The sequence below is a fragment of the Polyodon spathula genome, chromosome 31, assembly GCF_017654505.1.
Source record: "Polyodon spathula isolate WHYD16114869_AA chromosome 31, ASM1765450v1, whole genome shotgun sequence".
NCBI classification, from domain to species: domain Eukaryota; kingdom Metazoa; phylum Chordata; class Actinopteri; order Acipenseriformes; family Polyodontidae; genus Polyodon; species Polyodon spathula.
Genome location: NC_054564.1, coordinates 6769672 through 6785169, shown reverse-complemented (window position 1 = coordinate 6785169; position 15498 = coordinate 6769672). Strand labels below are relative to the sequence as shown.

The window sequence follows — 15498 nt, the reverse complement described above, 5'->3', positions numbered from 1 at the left end:
AGACCACAGCAGACTTGAAACTAATTGTAGAATTCACCCCAAGCACTGGGTATGAATTCTTGATCTCTTTGCCTGATTTCATAGACAGAGGCCAATCATTCACAAAAGCTGTATGTTTTATCTGTATCCATAATTTTCAAACACTCAGTCGTAGTCTTAGGTAAAACTACAGGAATCGGCTGGTTTCCCAGAGCCTTAAATCGTGGATTACATTGCCTAAGGTAAGGCTAATCGGGGTCTGTGAAACCAGCCTAGCAGAATATATGACGGAGGCTGATTTAAAAACACAAGGAACTGAACGCTTGTTCAAACAGTTTCTTCTTAAAACCCATTTGAGAGCGAGGAGGGAACTGGCCATTTGGATGAGCAGATCCAACCTGTCAGTACATTTTAAACCCTGCTTCGTGCCCCTCATTGCAAAAATAACAACGTTAACATTCATTTTATTTCTGGGACACATATGTCCCTTGTCCCTTAAAGCACAGAACATATATAAATGGCTGTTATTTTAAAGTTGTTTTGACGGATAAAATAGCATTTTGTATTGATCAACAACAATAAAAAATATATTAAAACTGACTTTAAGACAATAAAATGAAATCAGATTTTGCTGCTTCTACAGCTCTGGCCACAAGTGTTGTATCACCTAGAATTTTAGGATTGAGACACAAACTGCCGTGCAAAAGTCTTAGACTTTTCAGGAGTTACAATATATATCGATGTTAGGGGCATCACAAATGTACTCAAATCCTCCACTAGTGTTTTTCACTATCATAACAACTCCCACTGATATTAATACAGCTTAGTTTGGGTGAGAAGCATCCAAAAAAAAAACCCATAAAGTAAAACTATTTTTTTATTTAAAATGTATATGTGCGGGCTGAGTCTATGGTAATGTCTAAGACTTTTGCACAGCTGTGTAATTAAAAAAAAAAAAAAGAAAAAAATGAACATAATTTAGATCTTTCATTTAACTGGAAGCCATAACAGTAGTGCAGTCACTATTTCATGGTAGATTTTGAAATGTCAAATTTTTCCGTTTTTTTGTCAGTCTTTCATTAAGTATCTGGTAAAACTACAAAGCGGTATGCGAGTCGTTATTTTAACATTATTCAGCAGGGTTCTTTTGACTTTATGAAGCACGATGTGTTAATTCTACAGGGTGATGCAAAAACTTTTGTCCAGAGCTGTATCTACTGCGGTCCTACCTCCTGGCGGAAGGCCTTCTTGAAGCCGGTCATGGAGCTGGGTGCAAAGGCTCTGCCCGGGATACAGCTCACCACCACGGGCATGCCCCCAACACAGCTGCTGTTCTTCTGCACCACCGACTGGCCCATCTTGCAGTTCGAGAGGTGGGCTTCGTTCCCAGTGCAGTTCACAGAGTAATCCCAGTAACTGTGCTTCCTCCTCCTCGCAAACATCCTGAACAGCAAGCGGGGACATATAGTTCAATGTAATGCTTGGCACTTCAATACAATGCTGTCTTTCTTTAAATAACGATTGATTACTCACTTCTACAGTAGTGTGCAAATGTATTGCTGACCAGACATTGAAATTCTCACAACCCACAGGCTTTCATGCAGGTAGGTATATAAATACTTATTTTTACTTATTTACTTATTTTTTTAGGTATATAAATACTTATTTTATCCAGCACCAGTTTTCATTCCGTTATTGCTGCTGATGAAGGGTTCCAAATAAATAAATTCAAAATGAACCGCAATAACAACATGTGGCCAGGTGGTGGCACTGTTGGTAACTTTTACAAATGCTTTAAAAAGCACTTAATGCAGTGTGGCGGATTCAATTAACTAGCAATTCTATGAAGCAGCTGTGAGGTCCACATTTTTACTGGAGGAGTAAAAACAAGTTTTTCCTCGGTTTAAAAAAAGTGGGACTTATCAAGTCCGTTATTTTTCATTTGTGTTACTTAAGGGGTGTCTGTTGAACCCAGATCCCCAGCTGCTATTCAAGCACAGGCTAGAGTAACAGATCCTGCTGGTCTTAACATTTCAGCTTGAGTGTAGAGTGTATTTCAGCCACTATGTCAGCCCTCTAAAATAAACCATGTGCTTTCTCCCTGGCCGATCCCTTGAATTCAGCTGTCAATTTGACTGTTAGACAGAGCTGTACCAAATTAACCACAGTTTTAGCATTTCAGTATTTACCCCTATATCTCTTCTACCAATTGCTAGTCCACATTATTCTTTTAGAGTTTTACACAGTTCACAGAAGCTACTCCCTATACTAAAACAGGATGATACAACCACAGATAGGCGCTTGATGCAATCCACGGGGAATCCCTAGAGTTAGAAAATGTGCTATTGAAATCCTGCAATCCTGAAATCCTTAGATAAAAAAAAAGGCCTAATTTATTTAAAAACATACGTGTTGAGATTCTTTAATACAGCTATGACATGCAAAAACGGTTAATCAGATCTCAAGCATGACAGGACACGCGCATGCTAACACAAATTAACAGCAATGCTGTCTGGTTTCAGATAGCTGTACATTATGGTCTTGAAGGATCCAAGGGAGGCTAATGACTGCTTAAAGTGATCTGCTGGTGCATGCCAAGTTACAAGCCCTGCAGACAACTTCATAAAGTGATTTCTTGTTCTATTATTAACATTGTAGGATGGGGGCTCTCAAGTTGTTCATACACTTAAAGATATTTAGGCTTTAGAGTTTTCTTACACTTCTCCTGGTTATTGTAAATGTGTCCTTTTTATTTTATTTTTCTCATCCTGACTTTTTTTCACCCTTGGAGCAGAAGGAGACTGTAAGCTCAGTGTAACAGCCTCCCTCGGGGCAAACTTCAAGTACACATGTGAGTAGACAAGAAACAAACAAAGTGATTTTAAAAATGACCCCCGCAATCTGACCCAAAGAGACTGGAGTCCGCCGTTAACCCACAGAGCACAGAAAACACAAGCACTGATAGGGCCTTTGCTAGACTGAAGGGAGCACCCCTTCTCTTAGGGTGAGGGAGGGAGCATTTCTTTCTCTGTGCCTCAAGCCTGCCCTGGACTGGAGGGAGGATCCTTTCTCTTAGGGGTGAGGGAGAGAGAGAGCAGTTCAGTCTCCATGCCTCAAGCCTGCCCTGGACTGGAGGGAGCACCCTTTCTCTTCTCTCAACCCTGCCATGTACTAGTACTAAATTGTATTGCTTAACCATTCATGGAAGTGAGATGTACAGATTTATCTTTGATAGCTCTATTACTGGAGCAGCTACTGTCAGAAATGAACAGACTGGAGCAATGTGCTATAGCAGATTCAGTGCCCATCTGTAAGCAGAATAGAATGTACTGGAATTTTGACAGCTAGCTAATTTCATTCCAAGGCACCATAAAATAGCCTCATTGAATTTTTCACCTAGCTGCTTTACTGAACAAAACCTAAGTACTGCACTATATTTGATTTGCAGCTTTTCTACGTAACCTTATTAAAAATGACAGAATCCACGCACACAGCTAGAAGCGTGATTCATTAAACCCTAGCAGCTGCTTAGGCATGGATTTTTGAGAACGGTGTGTTTGAAGAGATTACGGTTCTGTTTTTTCCTGCAGTGCTTTGCACATCTGGAAACATTTATCCTTCACAAGTCTTCAGCCAAGAGCTGTAAAAAAACTGACATGATTGGGCTTTGGAACAGTTTTCTTAATATTTCAATATACTGTATTTATATATAGCCTCCTAAGAGAATACAACTTACACAGGCAACCCTGTTTATAATGTTTGACTCACGATGCCCCCTCTTTCCTTCCCTAGAATAGTTTACCCTTCTTTGCACAGGACTTTACTAGTACCTTGTTGACAGTCCAGTACAGATGCAATAATGAATCAATCCATTATTGACCGCTAGGGCTTTTATTTTGCAAGCCTCACATATGCATACTCGCATGCAAGTGAGTGGCATTGTGAAGCCTTTTGTGAGTCAATGATTACGTTGTACAAAGAACGGCTGCAAATTCATACTGAATTCCATCTGAATTCCACATGTCTTCTGCACTTCCTCTGAGTTCTAAAGTAATTCATTTTGAATTAAGCCTTGTTAATGCATGTGGATTTAATTGCCCATGTTCACTCCACGTTCCTTTGTAACAAATTATGTTGACCATATGTATGAGGCATGCATTCCTGGAATTGTGAGAAGTGTTAATGCAAGCATGAACAAGCCATGCTACTGTTTAAACTTAAAAATATATACTACAACAAAAGCTTCAAATTGATCTTACATACACACACACTACCTCCTAGTATATTCCAAAACATGACATCCCATAAACTAACACACAGCCCACTTAGCTAAACTGAAGTCACATGGAATTCATAGGAATTATTTATGACATGTGGTTGGGATTTGAGCAGCCCCCGTGCTCTTCTGATAAACTTAGCAGCCGTGCAGCAAGCAAAGCCATGGAAAGTTTTATCTTCAGGGTGGAAAGTCTGAAACACAGCCGTTCCTGATCACTGTTAGAATAAACAGAGCCTGTCTGAGCTAATGGCAGAACCTGGTGTTCCTTAAAACCTATTTCTCTTCACCAGCCAAGACCAGATTCCACATAAATCAGCAGGCGACGCAAATCTTGATCTTATTAAAACAGCCTTGAATATAAACGGTTTGTTTTGTGATTAATTGAATTAAGGACACCGAGATGAGTCTAGTTATAGCAATGGCTCATCCCTAAACGCAGTGGCAGCGTTGACCAACTGTATCCCAGGTTAAACAGAAAAATGAATCTGTTTGCTAATAGCGAGCAGTGTCCCTGACTGTGGTCTTCTGGTTGTCCTGGGCTGAGAAATTCAGTGAAGAGGGCACTGACACCCAGACAGGTAAAGTAAGGCATTCTGACAAGACAGAGAAAGACTTGCAAAAATTAGATTCATGCATTACCTATGAAATGTCTTACTAGAACTTCAGCTTACAAATAAAATGTGAATTAATATACTTATTCTTGTTTAAGAACATCTATATTTTAGTGGCGTTCCAGCAGCTTCAGATTTAAGACTACAGCACAGCTGCCCTTGCACCTGTTGGACAGGCCACTATCTTTTGAATTTCTGAATGCAGCTAGACCTTTGCCTTTCTAGTAGACTGCTTGCACGTGTGCTGTTTCCATAGATTTATAGTGCTTCAGGAATCACGTCACAGCACAAGATAAAAAACATTTGCGTCTGAACAGCAGGGTGATGCCGAATCCGATCCAGACAGATCCTAATAAAGTAACCAGACCTAGTATTCGTACTTGCATAAGGAAAGGCAGAAAGCCACGCCTTGTATCCCCAGATCCCGATACTTTCAATGCTAAAGAACGCTCTGTCCAGATTTCTTTACAATCCGATAGGCGAATCTCTCTAGATACACTCATTAATTACAAATGTATTTCGTACAGCCTGGATAATATCACCAGTGCGGTAGCTTGCAAGCCCCTCTTACTTGTAGACTCTAGTGTTGAACTTCCTCTCCCCAGGAAACCCAAACATCCCGCAGACGACCCGGCTGCTCAGCTGGCTCCAGTTCTCATCGCAGATCTGCCTCCATCTGCCCCCGTCCTTCACCTCCACATAGCCCTCCGTCACTGGGACCCGCTTGCGATAGCTGACCAGTATCGCTCGGATCCTGACATCCTCCACCTGGATATTCAGACTCTGCAAGAGAGAAGGAGACAGTCAGGACTGGGTCTTTGTAACAGAACGGAGCTCAAGCGCGAACTGGTGACCCCGCGACTTTCAGCTGTAACAGCAGCATGATATCTGACCATAAGGTGTTAGCTATGAACTTGCCTGCTTATATAATCTGGATATATTGTATGGATAATGAAAGTGTCTGTCTGATCAGAAGCTCTTGTGACCTCTCTGCCTGGGAACACATGTGATCAGGTTCTTTGAACTTTGTGCTCAGAGCTGGTGCGTGCAAAGCCCTGGATCAGAGTGGAGCGTGCTGCATTAATCTTGTTATATCAGATATCTCCACAGAGAAGATCTGCCTGGCTGCATACCTTTCAATACTGTCCCACGATAAGAAACCAGAAAACCCAAAAATGTGAGAGGTGAGGGGCCACTTTCTTCCCCAAGAGATCCCCAGCAGTTCCTATAGTTTAAGATCATGTCCTGGAGGCGTAATTAAGAACACCAGTGATACATGTCATGTCAGTGTGATATATATACATTTTTTAAATGTTTATAAACACCAGTTAAAACATTTACTCATGCTGAAATGTTTGTCTATTACTTGACTTAGTTCCCTTAAAGTTTAACCTGAATTTTTGGTTATGGAGTTATTGGCGAGGGCTTTTTTTTTCTTTTTTTTAAAGTTAATAACCATTGACAACTCGCTCACACGAAATGTAGTTCATTTTTTGTTAATAGCATTATCTTATGCATAGAAAGGTTACATGATGTTCTACACATTGCTGTAGTCACCATTCTAAAAGTGCCTCTACACAAATGCAGCCCCATTTCAATCACATGACCTTGGTAAGCAGGGTTCTGTTGTGTGCTGAGTAACATGAGCTGGTATATTGGCTTATAAATGAGATTACTATATACTGCACAGAACAACATGTGCTTGGTATATTTGTACAGAAGGATGCATTGAATATGTCAGTGTAATCTTAGTTAATTGTTTAAACTGCGTTCGCTGCCTGCGTTAAGTTTGCTTCTGTAACGTGCTCTGCGGAGGGATGATTAGGCTGGTTTAAGCCTGTCACTCAGCCCATTGGTTTTCCATAATTCCAGCAGTGTTTTCCAAGAATGAACCCCGCATTCCTGCCATACATGACAGCACAGGGATTAGACTGGACAATTGCACAATGGGCAATTCACGTTCAGTGTCCTTCTCAACAAGATTCAGAAAGCTTTATAATATTAGTGGCTGGTTTTCTACAACAACACCCGGGCTGTGGAATTCTCAAAGACTAGCAGAACGAAACAGCTCAGATTTTAAATGAAATTAGATTCCTACTGTCCACATCAAGCAGCGGTGGAGTGGAGGGGGGGGGGGGGGGGGGGTTTTTAATTGAATCCAGCAGCCAGTGAAAGGTCACAACTGAGAAACTGTTTCCCAGAAAGGGTTGCAGCGTATCGTCCCACAGATCTCAGACTGCGAGGGCAGACCTGTTCTATAACAAATAAATACAAAAAAAGGAAAGACGAAAGTGAGTTCTACGAAGCTGTTAAACCCTGAAACCTCTTTCATTATGTGTCCAGATTGAAAAGAGGCACTATTTAAATTCCATTTCAAAAACACTTAAGGGTAGCACTATCCTACAATTTACTACGTCTGTCCATAGTTTAGCCTTCTGGGAACTTAGAAAGCAGACCTTGTTGGATTGATATAGAGTTGGTCAGCTAGAGGCATATCTATATATATATATATATATATATATATATATATATATATATATATATATATATATATACCTCACTTCAGAGCAATAAAAATGCACCCATTCAGCAAAAAAGATCCTAACCCAGCCACTAATCTATGGCCTCCACACGTGTGACATCATCCCTCGGGTTAACCAAACTACAATCCAGTTTGGCACAAAATATTAAATGGTTAGAAAAACAGGACGGACTCCAAGCCAGCGAACGAGAACAAAAAAAAAATGTAAAAAGTGAAGCAAACTTTACAGAAACAGAACACTGACCCTAATCCCCCCCCCCCCCCGCCCCCTCGGTGGAACTTCATACAATACAAGCACGAACGGGACAGCTGGAAGTGAGATTGCCGACGAATCAGTGCAGGGCACCCCACCTGTTCTGCTTCATCTCACCTCGCTGGTACACTGAGCACACAGGTACTGCATGCACTTCCACTAGGGTTTAAGGAAAACTAAAGACGCTTCAAGACGACAAACGTTTGAGCAATCAGAGACAACACCATGTGTCTAGTTGTGCTACATATGTGTGGTTCAGCTGCCAACGCAATTGAAATAAGTGTACAGTACACTTGAGCCTGTATAGATGGAACTAATAACCAATGAAGTTGAGCTGACATCATCACAACTATCAAGTTCAATTACAGGCTAAACAGACTGCACAGTTCCTATTGCGGACAGCCTAGTAAATTTCAATTGCCAGCTGTACATTAAAGCCATTAAACCCCTGCTGTTTTCAGTCCTCCCACACAATGCAATGCATGTTGGAGGCACGTTGGTGGTGCTGTTCTTGTTTATTAGCTTTGATCTCAACAGCACAATAATTGCTTTAAATCGTGGCAGCCTGGGGGATGTAATTGAGTTGGTAAATTGAATGCAGAAAAGAGACAAACATCGCAAAACGTAGCCCACTGCGTGCCATCGCCTAACTGAGATTTACAGGCTGTATTGCAGGCTGATTTGTCTGCTTTACCAATGATACTAAAGCATCTATCACTCCAGGTAATCCACACCATACCATGCCATACCATGCGTCAAACATACTTATGGACAGACACCGGCCCCCATATATCAAATCAAAGCGCTCTGTGATGGTCGTCCTTTATGAAAGGCGCTATATAAAATAAAGATTGATAGTTCATCACAAATGGAGCCTCTGATTCTCTATATTTATGTTAAAACGGGGATAATAATGTAGAGTAGTCTAACTTTGAATAACTTTTCCGTATTCAACGGTACAGATTGAATATTTTGTGATCTTGTTTTCTAATTCAGGGTATTTTTGCGTTCATGCAATTCCAACGACAGAATGAGCGGGGTGAATTGTACCGTTCCAGATTACACTGCAGGATGAATCCCACCACTCCAGATTACACTGCAGGATGAATCCCACCATTCCAGATTACACTGCAGGATGAATCCCACCGTTCCAGATTACACTGCAGGATGAATCCCACCGTTCCAGATTACACTGCAGGATGAATCCCACCGTTCCAGATTACACTGCAGGATGAATCCCACCATTCCAGATTACACTGCAGGATGAATCCCACCGTTCCAGATTACACTGCAGGATGAATCCCACCGTTCCAGATTACACTGCAGGATGAATCCCACCGTTCCAGATTACACTGCAGGATGAATCCCACCGTTCCAGATTACACTGCAGGATGAATCCCACCGTTCCAGATTACACTGCAGGATGAATCCCACCGTTCCAGATTACACTGCAGGATGAATCCCACCGTTCCAGATTACACTGCAGGATGAATCCCACCGTTCCAGATTACACTGCAGGATGAATCACACCGTTCCAGATTACACTGCAGGATGAATCACACCGTTCCAGATTACACTGCAGGATGAATCACACCGTTCCAGATTACACTGCAGGATGAATCCCACCACTCCAGATTACACCACATTGCTCAGCAGAGGCACTGTTTGATCTAAGGAAAGTAGTTCTACCAATTCAGTTGTTTAATTTAGGTTCAAACTTCATCTTCTGTACATCCATATATAAAAATGACAGTTGGTGGAGTTACTTAACTCAAGAGTATATCCGTAAACAACCCCATTCGTTCTATTTTCGTTGGTTATTCGGCTCCTTGGTGGTATAATCTCTATGCAAATCCAGTTTTGTTAGCAGTTATTGTTGCTGTCTCAATCAGAACTGAGACACCTTCTCATCACTTTTCTTTAACAAAGCTGCTTCTTCTGATCCTTATATTTTTTTTCCCAGGCTCGGAAAGGTGCGGATTTCATTGTGTGACTCATTCAATTCACAACGGTGCCCAGAAGCTCACAGACACAACACAGCAAAGCAAACCTCATCTTGTTTCAGTACTTCAAATGACTGAAGACAAAGAGGGAGGCAGAAATACAGGAGCCACTGCAATAAGTCTACTATAGTAACTGGTGCACAAAGATGTGGAAACAGTAGGACTGTATTTGTATATCGTTAACTGGTAACAGCAGGCTTGTGACTGTATGACTTCTAAAGTGAAGAATGGACAAACAGGTTTCAACCTAAATCTCGCTCTCCTGCAGCTAAAACCTGTGGGGGGGGGGGGGTACACAAACAGGAATATAAACAAGGTCTGTTTTCTAACAATGATGGGTGGGTGCAATATTTCTCTTAAAAGTGCAAGGCATTAACACAGCAGACAGAAAACCCCAGCCATTACTTATAGTTACCCTGGACCTACAGGAAGAAAAACTACCTTCTCCCCCCCACTGAGGTTTGCAGCTAAAATAAACTCGCTCGCACTGCTAAATCAGGGAGAAGGTATGTTTCCATTTGCACTGTTTTTCTCCCAGTGTGTGTATAACTCAGGCATGACTCATTGTGCACTAACAGTACTATTAAGTTTTCCTAGCTACCAAGCTTTTCCCTTTAAACGTTAAACGTTTTTTCCCTTCTGTAGATCACGCTTGGCTGCATGTGTGGAATACCCAGACGGTACAGAGGTGTGATGGCAGGTGGGGATTTCTTTGCCATGTGTGGTGCGTCGATCCCCCATGCCCCTGGTCTGAGACGAAGGGGAATGAAAGCACACAGCTGGGGGATCTATTCCTATACAGCCCCTCACAGCAGGACCAAAACATAAAGGACAACTGAACATTTTCAACACTTGAATACGGTAATGACAAAGGGAAGAGTATTTCTGTTTTATAAATCTGATATATCAGCCAACACCAGACAGTATTTCATATCTGCTGTATAAAAAGTCGATGTATAACAAACCCATTTGAAGCGTGGTAAAGCATTTAATTGCATTGTATTAAATACAATATGGGATTAAATAGAATTCCTACGGCAGCCCAGGTACCACACTACCCTTCCCGGGAAGCATATTCATTTGCTTTTCACTGCATTTAATACTCTTAGAATGACTGATGAAATACTAAAACGCACGCGCCTCCCGTGGAAGCTATCATTACAAACAGTCCTTCTGTTTCAACACCAGCTTGATAAGACATCCCGCACTGTAAGGTTTGTTTGTTTTTAAATAGCTGTGTGCGGTTGCAGGTTACAGAAACACGGAGCTGCACGCCTGCCACTATAAGCAGGAGCACTCCTGATTGCACTGAGCAGTAAGAGGGCTCACATTATAGGGGTGGATTTCCAGCACGTGCCTTGCCAGAAGCAGCTGGTTCAGGGCTGGGCTGTGTGTCTGCACAGCTGGGCATTCCTAATACTGTGACTGACTGGCCTTTGGACAGCTTCCAAGAACTGAACAGCACCTTTATTACATTAGGGCCAATGATGTACCTTATAGGAGTTCACCACAGTATTTCTGCATGGCTAGTTTTCACATGCTTTTCCCTTGGTTATGCATGAACTACAGCTCTGGCCAAAAGTTTTGCATCGTCCTATAGAATGAACTCATTTTGCTTCATAAAGTCGAAATGAAACCTGCTGAATCATGTTAACAGATTGATTTACACAGCGCTTTGCAGATTTTCATATACTTTATGAAAAAAATGCAGAAATATGACATTTGGAAATCTAACATGAAATACTGTACTACTTCCAGGAGACTTTTGCGATATCATTCTGTAGTTTATTTGATTACAGAATGTTAAATAAAATTATGTTCATATGTTTTTTTGTTTCTTAAATTATGTGGCAATCCTACAATTCTAGGTAAAGCAAAACGTTTGGCCATAGCTGTATAGTTTACCCATGTCCTTTATTATGCATACCTTTCTACCTTTGCTGTAACATTACAGTATGGTCTCCTGAATTATTTTGCCTAGGTATAAGTAATTAAAGGGATTACCATGAGGTCTTAACACTCAATAGCTACAATGGTGTACAAGGTTGTAGGTATTGAAACTTTCTATTACAATGCCTTGCAATAATGACACTGTATGCAGCTACTCCAATTACCAGAGTCCTTACAGAGCCCAGAGCTGCTCTGCGGTCATGTCAGGACACATTCACAAGGGGAGGTGGGGGAGGGGGGCTTCGATAGCTACACTCAGCTGTTCTTCATTTCAATCTCAACATCCTCTCACCAGCTCGCTGACAATTAACAGAAGTGTGCTTTAGTCACTGTGTGCCCAACTCTACTAACTGTAATCACGCACACACAATGCATGTCCTCTGTTTGGAGATGATGTCCGGCTCCACAAAGCCTAAATCTTAAAGCTGTAGAACTTGAATTCTGTATAGGTGTAACCCTGTCAGAGTTCTACTCTTTCTCTCAACAGCTTCCTCTTTGGTCCTCATGCAACAGCAATAAACGTAGTGCTGTACTGCTCTCCCCTGTGCTTTGCTTTCCTGGACATGCTCTGAAAGTTTCCTGTCTAATCTTTGCCTAAGGCAACCGTATTAAACAGATAATACAAGAGCTTTTGGGAAAGCAAGCTGGGTCATTTGCATTTGAACTAAGTAAATAGACCTGTGTCAAACTACCACAAAACTATTCAGCCCTCCAGCCCAATACACTCGCTTTCACAAGCACTGAAGCCGCTGATAACCCCAGAACTCCTCTTTGCAAATTAAACTGGATGAGAGACCAGCACTGAAAGGACATGCTTACTTTAATTATTCTACAGGAACGCAGGGATGGAAATCAGACTCCCGTTGCATAGCAGTTTGATCCGTTCCTGGTTTATCTACGAGTTTAACAAGACCCAACTGAGCTTGTTACCTATACCCTGTGGCTAATCAAGCTTGCATTAAAACCTGGAATGGATTATACTGTACAGCAGATGGTGCTTAGGCCGACCATGGCCTGTTCCCTATGACAGTTTTCCCATAGTAATAGCATAGAGAAGTGTGATAGAGAACAGAGAAAGCACTATAAAACATAGGTAAGCCTTGTGAAGCCAAGTTAGTTTTTTTATTTATTTCTTTGCTGTTATTAAACTAACTTCTTAGCTTAAGTATTATAGGTTACAGTCTAGTCACTGGTATATTTTGTTTGTATGGCTTTTTTAGAACTTTCTAGTCATCTCTACGACGCTTTCACACTGCTTTGTTTTGACCATTTGCACAGTCTGTGTCCTTCCAAACATCTCACTGCAAACATTATTAAAAGGGTGCCTGGTATCCTGAGCAAGCAGCCAAATGAGGAGACATAAATAAACCACTAAGCCTGTTATTAGCTTGGTGTTTACTCTCCCAACCATTTTGCTGTTTCTGTAAACTTGCGTGACACAACAAAACCATAAATGCGGATGTTCGTATACTCCAAGAAGCCTGCAGTGGATTTGTGCAGTACTATGTGAGGTTCAGTGGTTAAAGAAAAGGGCTGGTAACTAGGCAATCCCCGGTTCAAATCCTGGCTCACTCACTGACTCGCTGTGTGACCCTGAGCAAGTCACTGAACCTCCTTGTGCTTCGTCTTTCAGGTGAGATGTCGTTGTAAGTGACTCTGCAGCTGATGTATAGTTCACACACCCTAGTCTCTGTAAGTCACCTTGGATAAAAGCGTCTGCTAATTAAATTAATAATAATAATACATTTTTAAAAGATCAATCTGAAGATGAGCATAGTTTCTGAGGCAGAACCATTTCAGTGAGAAAAGTTTATTGCACAATATGAGGGCTATTAGTGGGGCTTTTGTTTTATTGCTCACTCCTAAGGCTAGAAAACAGAACTATAGAGGGTTTCATGTATTGTATAGCAGTTGCTAAGTCGTGGAAATGAAAGATTAGTTCGATTTATTACAGTATTTTAAATTAACCAAAGTTGTTGTTTTCTTTTATTCATTCAAATAACTCAGGACCTATGCCATGGTGCACGTGGAAGCTTACAAAACTGTTCTGGATTCTTCACTTTCAAGACTTCTAAAACACAGTTTGCCTTGGCACTGGATCCCAAACTTTCCAGCATTGAACAGAGAAGATTATTCTGACCTGGTCCCTATAAACATTCTCTTCGATCCTTAGCCATAACTGGGTCAACAAAGAGGATAAAACTAGACTGCTTTCATTGAGAGAGTCGGATGCATACAGACCCTCATTTACAACCAGCCACCACCTGCTTAGGCTTCTTGGAAATGCACGCTACCAGTAAATGAAATATTAGTGAAAGAGGCGCCCTTGTTGATTATGGCCTTGGAGAGGTTCTGGTTATCTGAGAATGTAATGTATGTGCTTCAGCACTGGCCCACCTCTGCTATATAAACAAGACCTGATTGTATATTTCATCACGGCTTTCCAGCCCTGCTTCTGCATTGAAGGAGACTAAATCAAGAAAAATATTTGCCGAAGTCTGGAATGTACTGTCGCAATGCGAACTAGCTTCTCTGGGACATAAATATTCATATAAACACACACAGTGCACACACTGCGGAGCGTACAAACAGTTCAAGAAGTGTTTATATTGTATGGAATTTCGGACTCATGGAACAGCTTGTAAATGGATAACGTTTCTTTATAATTAGTGTCAGTAAGTCTAATGGTGATTTAGGCACAGTGCAAATGACTCGTAAACATGATACTGTAGTTTGAAATCATATGAACATCTTTTCACCCCAATTCTGCATCTTTTATTACACCCTGAACTAATCAGGTCATTTTATACTTCTGTAATTCTTAATGTATTATATAAAATAATCTTTAACAAATCCCTTGACAGTAAACGCCACACCCCGTGAAATGACCTATTAAAGAAAGAAGAGAAACACTCCTCTACAGAGTGGAATGTGTGTTTCTGACCTCATTACGCACTGGGGTCTATCTGCACGTCATCTTTCTGACAGACATTTATCAATTGTTTTACACACAGAACCAGTAAGAACACGGTCAATCTTTCCACCGAATACATTTCAAGAGCTGATGGTTTGAATATTTAAATATTTGCCGCAGGACTAATTGAAATGAATGGAATGATCCGATATCGACTAGGTACTGAAAATCAAACAAATCTCCCAATTAATTCTGTTGCATTTAGAAAACAAGTTTATGCATCCTCAGCATAGACCCAGCTGGGCTGGGATTCAGGCAGCAAGAGGTCAAGGGTTAAGCCAAGGTCACACAGGGAGGTAGGCTGGGATTTTAGCCAAGGGGGGGGGGATATCCTGTTGATCCGGTAACTTAACGCTATGCAGAAAGTTGCAGGGATTCTCAGTTAAAAGACTGCTACAGAAAAGTGATTGTTTTTAATCTGCTTAGCTGAGTAGAGACACTAAAACGAAATGATCACCATAGAGCGATCTGGCTATGACACTGCAATGGGAAGGCAATGGTTTTGCACAGAAAGTAAAGTTGACACAGCAGTGGATCGTGTTCATGCTTTGTCTTACCCATGGTACCACCATCCTACAAACTGATACACTTTTATCAAACCAGAACCAGACAGCGTGCTCCAGCATCAGGACTGTACTGTGCTGTACTGTATTGTGTTGTCGTTGCTGGAAACACTGTAGTGCTTAGGGTTTTCTAAAAAGGAGCTGACTGTCAGTTTGCTTGTGTTCATCCATGTTCTACCATCTCCACCCTGAGATGAAACCGGTTTATACTGGCTACCATTCCATCACTGCAGCTGCCTTTACGCTATTACTGCCCCCTAGTATAGAACCATTGCCACTGAAGATGGTAACAGAACCCAACCTGAAAAATGTCTGAAAAAGTCCACTAGAACAGTGTTTTAATT

At 41.3% G+C, this 15498-nt stretch overlaps 1 protein-coding gene across 1 annotated transcript in view; it reads right to left on the bottom strand.

Annotated features, from left to right (window-relative positions):
- LOC121303095 (lysyl oxidase homolog 2B-like) overlaps positions 1–15498 on the bottom strand; it is a 46476-nt gene that overhangs the window by 22342 nt on the left and 8636 nt on the right. Inside the window, exons 4-5 of the mRNA XM_041233543.1 lie at positions 5441–5652; positions 1209–1422 (exon numbers count right to left, since the gene is read on the bottom strand). Of these exons, the coding sequence (XP_041089477.1) occupies positions 1209–1422; positions 5441–5652 (426 nt within the window). The remainder of the gene's footprint in view (positions 1–1208; positions 1423–5440; positions 5653–15498) is intronic.